Genomic DNA, 15,097 nt, shown 5'->3' with positions numbered 1-15,097 from the left:
TTCAGATATATCGGCATCTAAATATTCAGCTGATTGAGATAAGGTGGAAGGAGGAAGGTAAGGAGAGCAAAGAGAAGAAAGTTTACTAGAGGAAAAATCAGAAGAGAAATTGGAGTCCAAAGAAATATTGGAAAAGTGGGTGGCAAACTCTAAGGCTATATCTTTGGGATATAGTAGAGTGCCCCGAGGAGTATTTAAATAAGTGATAGGAGAAGAAGGTGATAAACCAGCCAGTCTTTTCATATCAGTCCAGATTTTTCTAGAATCCGAAGAAGAAGTGATATTATTCGTAAATTCTTGGAAACAATGAACCTTAGCAGCCTTAGCTTTATGGCGAAAAAGTGCATTGGATTTTTTGTAAGCTATTAAGTTTGCACTAGAACGTAAACGTTTAAATTGATGCCATGCGATCTGTTTCAGATTTCTTAGTGCAGAAAGCTCATTATTCCACCAAAGAGGAGCAAGCTTGACTGGTTTAGAAGAAGAAAGGGGAAAAGAATAGTTAGAAGCAGAACGTATAATTTTTTGGATTCTAGAAGCCTCTTGATTTATATTGGAAGAAAAGGGGAAATAACGTGAATGCGAAAAACAGGCTTCTTCAAACCTATCCCAATCAGCCGAATCAGTTTTAAACCGAATCCTGGGCTTAAAAAATGAATGAGGGCGAGAAGTAGATATTTTGGAAAGGATGGGAAAATGATCACTGCCATGGAGATCATCAATACAACACCAAGATATTTTTGAGGAGAGGGAGGCAGAACATATGGAAAGATCAATATTAGTGAAGGTAGAGTGAGTGGAAAAATGGGTGGGGGAACCATCATTTAAAACAATGCAGTTGGATCTTAGTAAGGCATCCTCAATGCTACGTCCCTTGGAGTTAGCCGAAGCAGAGCCCCAAAGGGGACTCCAAGCATTGAAGTCACCACACAAGATAAAAGGATTTGAACCGGAAGGAATAAGATTTAAAAATTCAGTAGTAGAAAATGATTGATCAGGAGGGGAATAAGCACAGATGATTGAAATTTTATAGGGGGCAAGGATCTCAATAGCTACAGAAGAAAAAATTGAAAGGGGTATGGGAAGTAATACGTGAGGTAGATTTTAACTAGGATGGCAACTCCCTCGTTTGTTATGGTGTTATGTGGGAGATTAATAAAATATCCCACATAAGCCCTAGGGTAAAAAGCTGAGGCATTATAAGATAGGTGAGTTTCATTCAACAGGATAATAGATGGATTGTACGATCCCATAAGTAACTCTAAGTTAATATAATTATTAACATAACCGTTAATGTTCCATTGAAGAAGTGTAATCATATCATATGTAAACTTATAAAAGAAAAAAGTTAAGCTACGAATATTTTATTTTTAAACTAAATGTCTTCATTGTAAGAAGGAAAAATTGGGTAATGCAAGAGATCTTATGAGCAGTGAGAGGGTGGGGGAGGGTGATAGGACAGGAGGAAAGGATATTGGAGAGGAGAGTCAGAGATGGATAAAGGGAAAAGAGAGGGAAGCGAGAAGTGGCAGAAGAGGAGGTAGGATGGGTTGGAAGGGATTGTTTAGATGAATTGATGTCTGTAGTTGTTGTTAGATTAGTTTTGGTAGGATTGTTGGATTTGTTATTAGGTGTTGTTTCATTATTGATTTGATTAGTATTGTTAGAAATTTTAGCTATAGAGGCAAAAGAGTTTGCATTAGAAGTTGTATGAGAAAATTGAATTTTATACTTGGTAACAGCTTCTCGCATACTACATTTATAAATAGTTTTAATTTTTAATATTTCTTTGGATTGTTGATATTTAGGGCAAGTATTAGATGATGCCGGGTGGTCGCCCGAGCAATTTGCACACATTATTCTCTTACATTCAGTAGGTGAGGTATGATCGGAAGGGAGGTTGCATGAGACACAAGAAGGTGAATTACGGCAGTATTTTGCTGTGTGGCCAATTAATTGACATTGCTTACAACGCATAGGATTAGGGTAATACGGACGGACAGTGAGGTTCCTCCAGGCAACATCAATTCTTTCAGGAAGTTTGTATTTATCAAAAGTTAATAAAACTACACCCGTAGGATTACGGGAGCCGTCAGCAATTCGTGAAAACTTATGTACAGCAGAAACACCCTGCTCCTTAAGACCATCAACAATATCTTCTTCTGATAAGTTATTCAGGAATGGGGCGTATATGGTGCCTTTAACCGTATTCAAAGTATTATGAAGCTTGACATTGATATGACCTCCGCCAGGTAAAATTTTTGCAGAAAGAAATTTGCTAGCTGTTTTGTTGTTATTTACAAAGAGCAGTAGGCTACCATCACGTAGCTCAGTAACTTTACTTACTTCCTTACTGATTGCTTGAATACCTTTATACGTAGCGAAGCATGATGACGAATTAAGTGGCTTGTTGTCGTCCAGCGATGACATGACCAAAAATTTTGGATCATCCGTGTTTGAGACTGGTAATTCTGGAAATTGGTCTAACGGGATCGGATTTGGTTTTTTTCTTTTCTTTTTCATTATTGGAGATAATAGGGAAAACCTATTATCCCCTAATTTGGTGGCCCCAGGGGCCATAGTAAACGCGAATTTTAGTTTAACAAATTAAGAAATTAAGTGATTGAAAAGATATAAAACGATAAAAAATTAATTCACAAACAAAGCACGAGCGTAATATAAACGCAGAACAAACCGTTATACCGTTTTAACAAACTCAATAAGCACAGAGCGAAAAGCAACCGGTTACGATGACAGTTCGACGGTGAATGACATATAAGTATATGTATATGAATGTATGAACATGCAGATCAATGGGCGCACATGTAATATATTGATAAGTGATAAAATCATGATTTGAATTTCTGAATGCGCACATGCGTATACATAAGTACATTTATATGAGCAGATAATAAGATTATGATATGAGCATGTACAGAGACATAAGATTACTATGATAGAAGATGTACATACGTATACATACATAAGTATGTATGTATGTATATTGTTGTGATAAATTTAATTTCTATTAGTAAGAAATATAATACAAACATATTTATAGTATAGTATATTACGTAAAAATCAAATTAAATTATTAAATATGCAAGTCCAAATTGACTATAAATATTATTAAGCATGCATTCATACAAAATATCATCTCATATCATACCTAATTATTTTTACATGTCAATAAGGAATTGCTGAGGGCAAAACACAAAAGCATACATACATACATATCTATTTTCATATGTATCACATACAAGCGATCCTCTGGTTGATTTCTTCATGAAGCATGAAAATATCACAATGCTGTTGTTGGGAGTATCATAAGGAGCATGCATACATATGTATATTTATGTCTATTCATATTCTTGAGTATGTGAGAAAGCTGTGCTTGTGAGGTGAATTCCTTACTATAAATCTAACAAATGTTCGCTGTCGAACCTGCACCTTCTCTATGCTTTAAGTTCTCTGGATGAACCACATTCCCGCTACTATGTAGATGTCAGCTGACAGCTCTAGTTTACCTACAATTCTTATTTTAATTTCCTCGTATACTATGTATGCAAGCACTTGCCCAATCCACAAAAAGGGAGACCCCACAATCTGCGCCAACTACCGTGGGATAAGCTTCCTCAACATCGCGTATAAGGTTCTATCGAGCGTATTGTGTGAAAGATTAAAGCCCACCGTCAACAAACTGATTAGACCTTATCAGTGTGGCTTTAGACCCGGCAAATCAACAACCGAAACCAAGAGGTTTCAGACAAAGCGACTCCCTATCGTGCGACTTCTGCAATCTGCTGCTGGAGAAAATAATTCGATCTGCAGAACTTAATCGAGCAGGTACAATCTTTTATAAGAGTGTACAGCTGCTGGCGTATGCCGATGATATTGATATCATCGGCCTCAACACCCGCGCCGTTAGTTCTGCTTTCTCCAGACTGGACAAGGAAGCAGAGCAAATGGGTCTGGTAGTGAACGAGGGCAAAACGAAATATCTCCTGTCATCAACCTCACGTCATAACTTTGAAGTTGTAGTACTTGGGAACTAGCATAAACACCACCAACAATGTCAGCCTGGAAATCCAACGCAGGATAACTCTTGCCAACAGGTGCTACTTCGGACTGAGTAGGCAATTGAAGAGTAAAGTCCTCTCTCGACGAACAAAACCCAAACTGTTCAAGTCGCTCATAATTACCGTCCTGCTATATGGTGTAGTGGCTTGGACGATGACAACAACTCATGAGCCGACGTTGCGAGTTTTCGAGAGAAAAGTTCTGCGAAAGATTTATGGTCCTTTGCGCGTTGACCACGGCGAATATCGCATTCGATGGAGCGATGAGCTGTACGAGATATACGACGGCATTGACATAGTTCAGCGAATTAAAAGACAGCGGCTACGCTGGCTAGGTCATGTTGTCCGGATGGACGAAAACACTCCAGCTCTGAAAGTATTCGACGCAGTACCCGCCGGGGAAGCAGAGAAAGAGGAAGACCTCAACTCCGTTGGAAGGACCAAGTGGAGAAGGACCTGGCTACGCTTAGAATATCCAATTGGCGCCACGTAGCGAAAAGAAGAAACGACTGGCGCGCTGTTGTTAACTCGGTTATAATCGCGTAAGCGGTGTCTACGCCAATTAAGAAGAATATTTCTACAATTGGATAAGTTTATACGAGATATGTGTGAGAATCATAGGCTGAGTTTTAATACCTTGGAATCTGAATCGGAGCGAAGTCCTACCTTAGAAGATATAGAATTTGAGGAACCATGGGAAAATCCTATTGAGGTATGTATATAATTGTTTTAAAAATACTTTGTTTCAAAAAATATTATGTGCTAGTAGGTAAACGATGACAAAAGCTGTATATTAAATGGATTTGAGAGAGTTGAAATAGAACTGGATTCAGTTGGAATGGATACTGCGTTACATATGAAGGAAGAAGACATTTCAAGCGAATTTATAAGTGAAGGCAACGAGGTTGTAAGTTTGCTATTATAAATCTATAAAAAAAAAATATTCTGTGTAATTATAGAACAATCGCGAGAACAATAGTCCCGAGAAGACAGTTGATTACAATTCTAAAAATTTAACTGATTCAAAAATAGTAGGAGACGACAAAGCTATGGGTGAAAAAGAGTTCACTCTTGAGCTAATAGATTTGTTCCGAAATTTACCATCACTATGAAACAATAAACATAAACATTATATGAACAAAAACAAAAGACGAGAAGATTTTGATATTTTATTAAATAAGTATAGAGAAAAATATCCCGATGCCAATAGAACAGTTGTTATAAAAAAAATTAAAAATCTCCGATCAGCATATCGTCGCTAATTAAAAAGATGTCCTCCAAATGTAATATCCCGTCTGTATTATTTTGAATCCATGGATTTCTTGAAGAACAATTATTTAGGTGAAACAAAGGTATTTCAAATATGTAACTATATCTTAAAATGTTATATTAATTTAATAATTAGATAATATTAATATTTTCTTCTCGCTAGATATCTTTTAAACTCTAATATTTCTACCTTAGATCCTAATGGAACCCAGTATAAAAATACTGTTAAAGAAGAATAAGACGGCCTTAACTCTGAGCAAAAATTCTTCATTGAGCTTATTGAATTGTACCACACTTTACCGGCGTTGTGGGATAGGAAATGTATTCAATACAACGTTCGTGAATCCAAAGCGATACAATACAATATTTTACTAGAAAAATATAAGGAAAGATATCGAGATGCTGACAAAAATGAGTAGTCTACAAACAAATATGCGTAGAGAATTAAAGCGTCGGAGTGTGGTGGACAAGATAGAATGGATAATTTGAATGAAGGTGAGGTAAGTGGTAAGATTTTGAATAAAATCTATGAGTAATATTTATTTGTTTAATAAACATTTTAAATTGCCTTTTTGCTTGACGAAAATTGCACGAGATAAAAATTAACTACAATCCCTCCTAATTTCCATGTGAAATTAATTTGGGTATTTTATCACCAAGTTTATGTATGTTTTCATTTATTCTTCGTTGATTGGTTTGAAAGCATAAGCTTCAAAAATCTACACAAAAGTTTTCGATTATCAAATATATTATTAATTATAAATGTATTTTTTTGTTGGCCGTCTCGATACATCAATAACACTGGCCTACACTCATTTGGTGTTTGAATAGCTCGGCCGGCAATCCATCGGCCCCGTCGCTTTGTTGTTCTTCAGACGGGTAATTGCTATTCGAACTTCTTCATGGTCGAGCAATGGAACGTCTGCTCCATCGTCATCGATTGGGTAATCTGGTTCGCCTTCTCCTGACGTTGTACTTTCACTGCCATTCAGCAGACTGGAGAAGTGTTCCCTCCATAATTTATGTATGCTCTGGGTATCGGTGACTAGATCACCATTGGGGGTTCTACAAGAGTACGTTCCGGTCTTGAAACCTTGTGTAAGCCGCCGCATTTTTTCGTAAAATTTTCGAGCATTACCCCTGTCGGCCAGCTTAACAAGCTCTTCGTACTCACGCATTTCGGCCTCTTTCTTTTTCTGTCTGCAAATGAGTCTCGCTTCCCTCTTCAACTCTCGGTATCTATCCCATCCCGCACGTGTTGTGGTCGATCGTAACGTTGCGAGGTAGGCAGCCTGTTTTCTCTCCGCTGAGACACGGCACTCCTCGTCGTACCAGCTGTTCTTTTGCATTTTCCGAAGACCAATGGTTTCAGAAGCAGCTGTACGTAAGAAGTTTGAAATGCCGTCCGACAGTTCCCTTATACCGAGTTGTTGACGAGTGCTCTCAGAGAGCAGGAGTGCAAGCCGAGTAGAAAATCGTTCGGCTGTCTGTTGTGATTGCAGCTTCTCGACGTCGAACCTTCCTTGTGTTTGTTGACGTGCGCTTTTTGCTGCACAGTGGCGGGTGCGAATCTTGGCTGCGACAAGATTGTGGTTCGAGTCGATGTTAGGACCTCGGAGCGTACGCACGTCTAGAACACTCGAGACATGTCTTCCGTCTATCACAACATGATCGATCTGGTTGTTGGCTCTTCGATCCGAAGACAGCCAGGTAGCATGATGTATTTTCTTGTGCTGGAATCTAGTACTACAGATATTTCGGGCCCCGGCGAAGTCGATCAGCCTCAACCCATTTGGGGATGTTTCGTCGTGGAGGCTGAATTTACCGACCGTAGTGCCAAAGATACATTCTTTGTCCACCCTGGCTTTAAAGTCGCCAAGCACGATTTTGACATCGTGGCGGGGGCAGCTCTCATAAGCGCTCTCCAAGCGCTCATAGAAGGCATCTTTGGTCACATCGTCCTTCTCTTCCGTCGGGGCGTGGGCGCAAATCAGCGATATGTGGCTAGACGTTCATTCACCGCAGTGATAATTCGTAGTTCTTATTTCGTTTGCCATGGTCGTCATCAAAAGGGGGGTCTCTCATCCAAGGCTTGTTGCTTCCTTTCATTGGCGGTGTTTTTTTACGTGGCGGGTCCCAAACCCAGCGCACAACCCTACGGAGGGGATGTTTCGCCTCCTCACTCGCCTTCAAACGAATGTTCTTAGGCTACACAGAGGATACTTGATCAAAGACCGGAAGTCGTGAGCTGCTTGAGTCATATGTAAAATAATCGTTTCTGGCCACTCCCAAGTGAATGGCGGTCAGAGAACTTTCCTCACTTGCGTGAACTTCTATATATGACTCCATCCTCCACTATTTATTTTACTTTTTACTATATAATTTATTTTCTCAGCTCCTGAAAAACAATTTATTGAGTCAGAGCTTCCCTGTAAACGATATTTGGTGTTAATTTAATTTGTGGCAGCAATACAAATAGATTTTCATGACCTCCGACCTGCGATAGACCAACAAACAGTAAGTATGTATGAGTAAAACATTCTTTTCGTAGGTCAATTCTATTCAATACTAATTCGAAAGTTCGGCCTTGGGGCTTGTTTGTAGTTAGAGCGAAAGATGTTTTCACTGGAAATTGAAGGCGTTTGAATGAGATTGGCAGATTACTTAGAATCATAGGAATCCTCTGTATATGGGCTAGTTGACCAGCTGCTGGGCCGGTGATAATGGTTGCTGCAATTAAATTGTCCTTCAATTCCTTTATAAGCAGCCTCGTCCCGTTGCACATGCATGAAGGACTTAAATTTCTCTAAAGCATAATTGGAATTCCAATTTTTAAAGCCAATTCATGTTGTGGCAGTCCTGAAGGGTTTAATGAATTTAAAAGCTTCTGGGGATCGATATTAGTCATAGTGTCTATCGATTTGTATTTTTTTATTTCTCCCTGAACCTTTCGAATAATTAAACCGTTTATTTCGTTAACACTATCATTTCTGGGTGACACTATTGCCTTAGCACACAACCAATGAAATGTCTTTTCGTGCAAATTCTTGATGTCAGATGCATATATTGAAATTTCTAAACTATTGACTACAATTACTCCTTAAATTTGGAGTGGGAAAAATTCCTTCCCCGAGTTTGAGCATTTGCTGTGGAAAATCATATTAAGGGGGTATTCTGGTCTAGACGCATGAATTTTAGGCATTTTTTAAACTAAGATAAAAAAAATGAAAAACGAAATGAAAATTTTTACCATCCATTTTTTTATATGGTTTTTATTGACATTTTAGTAATTTAAAAAAAATTGCAACGTTGTAGAGATCTAAAACAAGAAGATTCTTCATTAATAAGGATGTCGTTATCGGGTTGATTATTTAAAAAAAAATAATAATAATAACAAAACCCCGACCCGATTTTTTCGACCTTTTCGAATTTTTTTAAAATACTTCAAATCAAAATATTTGGAAATCCAACACAGACACGATAGAGCATTGTATAAAGATATATACCAAATTTCATAGGAATCGGTTTAGTAGAACTTGAGATATCATTTCAACCACCTCAAAAAAGTAGTTTCGAGAAAAACGCGTTTAAAGTTTTGGAGACAATTCTAGTGAACACGGACGCCACGTCACAAAATCTGCTGTATCTCCGAAAATAAGATCCGCCCTTATAAGTATGCTACAGCTTAGCTAAATGTTAAATAACATTCTCTGTCTAAATTTAGCATTGTCTGTTAAAAATAAGTAATGATTTTTTTTGGAATTTACACTCGTAAGTCGTTTAAAAATGAACATTTTCTTATTTTTTTTTTAACCATCCTCATTGTATTACCTTCATAGTGGTTCAGGCCATTTTTCATTTCATGCCACGGTTTAGTCAGCTATAGCGAACAGACAAAAGCCCAACTTATTTTTATATATAAGAAAGCTAACGATATAACAAATAGTTAATGAACGAAAAGCTTGCGAAAAGGGGAAACGGAAACTAAATCAGCTCACTTCAAGCCCATTTCAAACAGTAGAAATTCGAAAATGCCTGTGCAGAATAACCATTCGACCATTTGATGTAATCAATTTCTCATAAAGCTATTTTGATTTGAGTATTTTTTTCAAACATCAAGATATAGTAATAATCCTTTCAGATACAACTTTATTCGCTCTGTTTGACATTTCATACTTTTACTTTAAAGCGAAGAAAGCAAAACTTATAACGAAATGAAAGTTTTTCTTTTCGAGTTACTTGTTAATAAAAATTGCAACAGTTACTTGGCAAAGCGTAAAAAGTTGGCCGCTTCACCTTGCTGCGTTGCGCTTCGATATAAACGTACTCAACTTTTCTGTCAAAGCAAATGTCAGAAGCAAAGTATGTGAATTAGCATTATAGTGTGTAAATGCGCTGGATCTATTTTTTGTAACTTTTGATTTTCATATTTTGTAAATAGAAAGCCATACTTTTTTCTTAACTGAAGCGAATAAAAATTAAGCACGCGAGAGTGATAAAAATTTAGCAAATATTAGGATTTTATATTTGCTTGCTTTTGTAAAATTTTCAAGTTAATCTGCTTTTGCATCTTGATGGCCACACTTCGCCAATAATTTTTTTGACATATTATCGAGTATTATTAATGACATCACTTAAATTGTTGGTGGTCAAATTTGTTTACCTTCCTCGCAGATTCATTATTCTTAACTATAAATATAATATTCATGAGTAATAGTGAAGTATTAAAAACCACTAAACATGGAAATTCAAATGGAAAAACATAAAATTGAAAGTGCTGATTTAAAGAAATGTGGGGAAATTACTACTCGTTTGTCAATTGGTCAAAAAGAATTTTTCTTAAATTGTAGCTTTTGCGACTACACTTTTCTTCAGTTAGGAGATTTCATTCAACACATTTGTGAGGATCATCTGTGTCATTTTATGAACCCTAAAGTTCAGGATGAAGATGATAATTCCTTGCAGGAAGATATTGAACAAGATAACAACTTGCCGATCACAGCTTCAAATGAGGTGATGTTTGGAAATGCAATAAATCGACAGTTGTCCATTATATACTTTACATTAATTTTTAATTACAGGAAGACATGGACGATGGTGTTGCACAATTCTCGGCGGCAGATTCGAATGAGGTGATGTTCGGAAACTTAATTAATCAAAACATGAGTGTCCCATTATATACATAACTCCCTTTCATATAAATTCATATTGAAAAAATTTATGTAAACATATAACGCCTTACAGGACAGCGATGACAGTAGAACGAATTTACAAGATTTTGAAAAAGTTGAAATACAGTTGGACGATAACCAGGTGAAAAAATCTATGGGTTTTAAAGAGTTGAACGTAAGCTTTAAATATATATAAAGTTAATCCATGTTATATAAATAGTTTTCTTTATTTAATACAGGAAAGTGAAACAGAAAAAAATTATACTGACAATGAAGATGATGTAGAGGACTCTGAAATTGCGGTTCATTTAAAGGTTTAGTAATGTTTATATAGTTATATTTTATTTATGTTAAATTATTAATATTATATTATCATTATTTTTTTTAACAGGAAAACTATACATCTGAAAAAAATACTTATAAAGGATGTAATACAGAAAATTCTGAGATTGCTGCTTATATAGAGGTATAATAATTTGTATGTATTGCCTTATATTATATGATAAGTTTATATTAATTTAACAGGAACTTGGTTTAAATGGATCGTTTAATAAAAATAAGATGCTCGCAATATTTGAAGGGTATGAAAAGCGGCCTTTTCTGTGGGATAACGATTTGCAATTACCCAGAGATAATAAGAAAAGAGAGAAGGAAATTAAAAATATTGCTGAAGAAGTGGGTATTCCAAGCGAATGGGAGTCAATTCGTAAAATGATTGCAAAATTAAGCAGTAAGCTTCGGACTGAATTGGTACGAAAAAAAGTTTACCTTTCAAAAGGCAAAATATATACACCTCTTTGGATTAACGATTTTGCTATGTTTTTAAAGCCAAAACGAAAAAAAGCTAAGGTAAGTTAAATTAAAAAATAGAATACATATAATTTGCTTGTTTACTAAATAATATAGTGTTTAATTGAAGTTCTATGAATGGTAAAGATATGTGCATAAATATGTGTATAGGCTTATGATATGCTTGAAAATCATTATTCCTGCTGAATCGTAATTGAAGCTAGCAAAATTGACTATGAACAACCGAAAATGACAAGTATTTATTACCTATTAAGTTTTAATAGCTATATTCACATTTACCCTTAAGTCATTTTATTTTTTAAAGCTACGCTATACTACACTACACTCCACTATCGGAATGTATGGTTTATCACTTGGTTTTAGTTTTGAAGTTTTTATTTTCTAAACCCTTTGTGGTAAAATACTATTAATTTCTTTTATAACTTCATTTTTCATAAAACAAATATTGAGAAACTTGACTTGTTGGTATAGTTGTTTGTATACAAATCGCATTGAATAAACAATATTTTGCCATGGCGAATCATACAAGATTTTAATGGTCAAACAACTGATTTAATATTAAAAAAAAATGTCATATTTTTTTGAAAGGAAAGATAAGTTTCTAATACCAAGGCTGCTAAATTTTATGAGGCTATAATTCCAAAAATATTTGAAATATTATATTAGCAAACTTAAATTTCAAACATATGTATTTTTATACCCTGAACAGGGTATATTAAGTTTGCCACGGAGTTTGTAACACCCAAAAGGAAGCGTCGAAGACCCTATAAAGTATATGTTTAAATGATCAGTATGTTGAGCTGAGTCGATTTAACCATGTCCGTCTGTCTGTATATATACGAACTAGTCCCTCAGTTTTTAAAATATCGTTTTGAAATTTTGCAAACGTCATTTTCTCTCCAAGAATCTGCTCATTTGTCAGAACTACTCATATCAGACCACTATAACATATAGCTGCCATACAAACTGAACGATCGGAATCAAGTCCTTGTATAGAAAACTTTTGCATTTGACAAGATATATTCACGAAATTTGGTATAGATTATTTTCTAAAGCAACAATGTAATCTCCGAAGAAATTGTTCTGCCATACAAACTGAATGATCAGAATCAAATGATTGCATGAGAAACTTCTTCATTTGACGATATATCTTCACGAAATTTGGTATGGATTACTGCTTAAGGTAATAATATGATCTCCAGAAAAATTGTTTAGATCGGATTACTATAGCATATAGCTTCCATACAAACTGAACGATCGGAATCAAATGCTTGCATTGTAGACTTTTTCAGTAAACGAGATATATTCAAAATTTGGATGAAAACCACTGGGCGGTTACGCCTTTAGATTTACTTAAACACATAGTTACTACTTCGGGGAAGCCGAAGTTAACGTTTTTCTTGTTATGAATGTTATCTGCTATCTTAAATCCATTTTTTTAAATTTATTATATTTTGACATGAATTATTTTCAAAGCGAACACTATCTCCGAATATGTGATTTAGATCGGACCACTATATGTAGTTGCAATACAAAATGGTAGACCAAAATCAAATTCGTATCGAAACTCGTTTATTTGGAAGGCTAGAGCTTTGGTGTAACTGAAAATAATTTCTCTTATAGTTTTTTATTTAAAAATCACCATTCATCTTTCTCAAAGTTATTATGACAAAGTTTTAAAACAATCCTCCAAAGAGTATTGATTTTTTTTAAAATACACAATCGAAACGAAGTTCAACACTAACATCTCCAAATCAATAGTCTTACCCAAAGGATATTCAAACTGCTATATTATGCTCTCTATGCTTAAGACAATAAGAAACCCATATAAAATCCTTAACTCAAATATCGAAGAAATGGTATCGTCTTATAATCTTTAGTTTTAGCCAGATGATATGTACACAACAAAATATTGTAGTAACTCGTTAAAATTGAATATAATTAACTGTTTAGTGCGACCCCATCACAACACGCCCATTAATCGTATTTCTTGTAATTTCTTAGTAATCTGCTCAATTCCGAAAGCTTTTTGGTTCGAGTTATATAATTTAAAATTAAATAACATCCACGCCATAGTATTAGCAATTATCAGAAATATTAGGCAGCTTCCGGTCGACAAATTGTTGCAAACGGTCACAATTATTAATTAAATTATCCGCAGATAGGAAACGGAAAGCTGTCGATTCACTTCCCTTTTCATTATGCCATACAGTTGATTAGTTCTTAATGAAATGTGAGTTCTAGTTCACAAAAATACTTTTGTTTTTCGTAACAAGCTTTCTAAACAAAATCATTCACTATTTTATTACAGGTAAAACCAAAACCGTTATTGAGGAAATTCACAGCTCCAGAAACCAAGTTAAATGATGAACAAGCTATAGTTTTAGCTAAAATTTATAACAGTCTGACCACTCTTTGGGATGAAACAGAAATTACATACAGATTTAGTAATAGAAGGCGAGAAGCTTTACAAATGCTACTTAAAGATTTTAATAAGCAAACTGGATTAAACCTCACAAAATATGATATAGAACGCGAAATTTCCAGACTTCGAAAGCTTGCTTCTAATGAGAAAAAACAAAAATTTGGGTGTAAACGACAAAATAAGATTTTTAAGCCCTCGTGCACATTTTACAGTCACATCGCATTTCTTGAGACTGACGTTTCGCCTTACGAATGTCAAATATGTGAAAAATTATTATATGGCATACAACAATACAAGGTGCATTTGGCATCACATGATGGTTCGTTGCCATATAAGTGTCATATTTGTGGGCATGGTTTTAAGTTGATGACCAATTTAACGGTACATTTACGTAGGCATGTTCATGACTACTTGTATAAGTGTGAAGTGTGCGACAAACCCTGTGCAACAACAACCGAATTGAGGACTCACATGCGATCTCATACTGGGGAAAAACCATATGTTTGTGAAATTTGTGGCAAAAAATATCGATCATTAGCAGATTTGCGGCCGCATAAATTACGCCACGATAAAAAACCTCGCTGTCAATGTGAAATTTGTAATAAAACATTCTATATGAGATCTTTGTTGACAAAACACATGCGTGGCCATTCCGCAGTGCGAGACAAATTATGCAGTATATGTAAAAAAGGATTTACCAGTAATCAAAATCTACGTCAACACATGCTAATCCATTCTTCCGAAAAGAAATTTGCATGTAATATATGTGGTAAACGTTTTGCACAGTATGCTGGACTTAGCGGCCATGTGAAGTCACATGGTACGACATTAATGGAGATTAGTTCTAAAAGTGTTGATTTAGTACAAGAAGATCAGGAGTAAATACTTATTAATAAATAAATTTATCATAGAGTACAGTATTTATGTATATTTTTTGCCTCTATGTTTATCGAAGAATTTGATTTTACTTCTACTTGTACTACTCGTGATAATAAGCAATAAAAATTTTGTATGAATAAATTTAGTAAATAATAGGGGTATTCTCTTGCTCTTGCAAGATTGCAGATTGCAAAAATACTATACCGAAATATACAAGAGCACCCATTGCAGAATCTAGTGATATATGAATGGCTAATTCGGTCAATTTGTTGTGAATGACTATTAAGCATGGCTATTGTGAATTGGCGCACCTTCTGCATACATTTTTAAGAAAAAAAAACTGTAACAAATCTTTAAAATTTAAATAGAAATAATAAAATCAATTTAAAACTTATCTTCCTCAACAATTTAACGACGTAATATGTCTTTATGTAAAATGGCAACTACAACAGGGTTGCAATTAT

General features: G+C 35.2%; 2 protein-coding genes across 6 annotated transcripts in view; one reads left to right on the top strand and one right to left on the bottom strand.

The window, feature by feature from the left end:
- LOC120775000 overlaps window positions 1-15,097 on the bottom strand; it is a 46,599-nt gene that overhangs the window by 23,632 nt on the left and 7,870 nt on the right. The gene's annotated exons all lie outside the window — the stretch shown is intronic.
- Window positions 9,975-14,778, top strand: LOC120774992 (zinc finger protein 492-like). 4 transcript variants are annotated; one of them, XM_040104911.1, is made up of 8 exons: window positions 9,989-10,140; window positions 10,199-10,361; window positions 10,430-10,480; window positions 10,593-10,694; window positions 10,759-10,833; window positions 10,911-10,985; window positions 11,045-11,368; window positions 13,641-14,778. In XM_040104911.1, the coding sequence occupies exons 2-8, from the start codon at window positions 10,272-10,274 to the stop codon at window positions 14,634-14,636; spliced, it is 1,713 nt and encodes a 570-aa protein (XP_039960845.1). In that variant the 5' UTR covers window positions 9,989-10,140; window positions 10,199-10,271; the 3' UTR covers window positions 14,637-14,778. The 4 variants fall into 4 exon arrangements, with proteins under 4 accessions (XP_039960844.1, XP_039960843.1, XP_039960845.1 ...); XM_040104910.1 differs by having other exon boundaries at window positions 9,975-10,361; window positions 10,593-10,661; XM_040104909.1 differs by having other exon boundaries at window positions 9,975-10,361.

This window comes from Bactrocera tryoni, chromosome 4, assembly GCF_016617805.1.
Source record: "Bactrocera tryoni isolate S06 chromosome 4, CSIRO_BtryS06_freeze2, whole genome shotgun sequence".
Classification (NCBI taxonomy): Eukaryota; Metazoa; Arthropoda; class Insecta; order Diptera; family Tephritidae; genus Bactrocera; species Bactrocera tryoni.
Note: the sequence above shows the minus strand (reverse complement) of the source record. Positions and strands in the feature narration are given on the sequence as shown.

Bases quoted from the DNA above. Each gene is read 5' to 3' on its own strand.
- LOC120774992 (XM_040104909.1), top strand. From the start codon at position 10,089: ATGGAAATTCAAATGGAAAAACATAAAATTGAAAGTGCTGATTTAAAG. The intron at 10,834-10,910 runs GTTTAGTAATGT...TTTTTTTAACAG, and splicing joins AAATTGCGGTTCATTTAAAG to GAAAACTATACATCTGAAAA. The intron at 10,986-11,044 runs GTATAATAATTT...TTAATTTAACAG, and splicing joins AGATTGCTGCTTATATAGAG to GAACTTGGTTTAAATGGATC.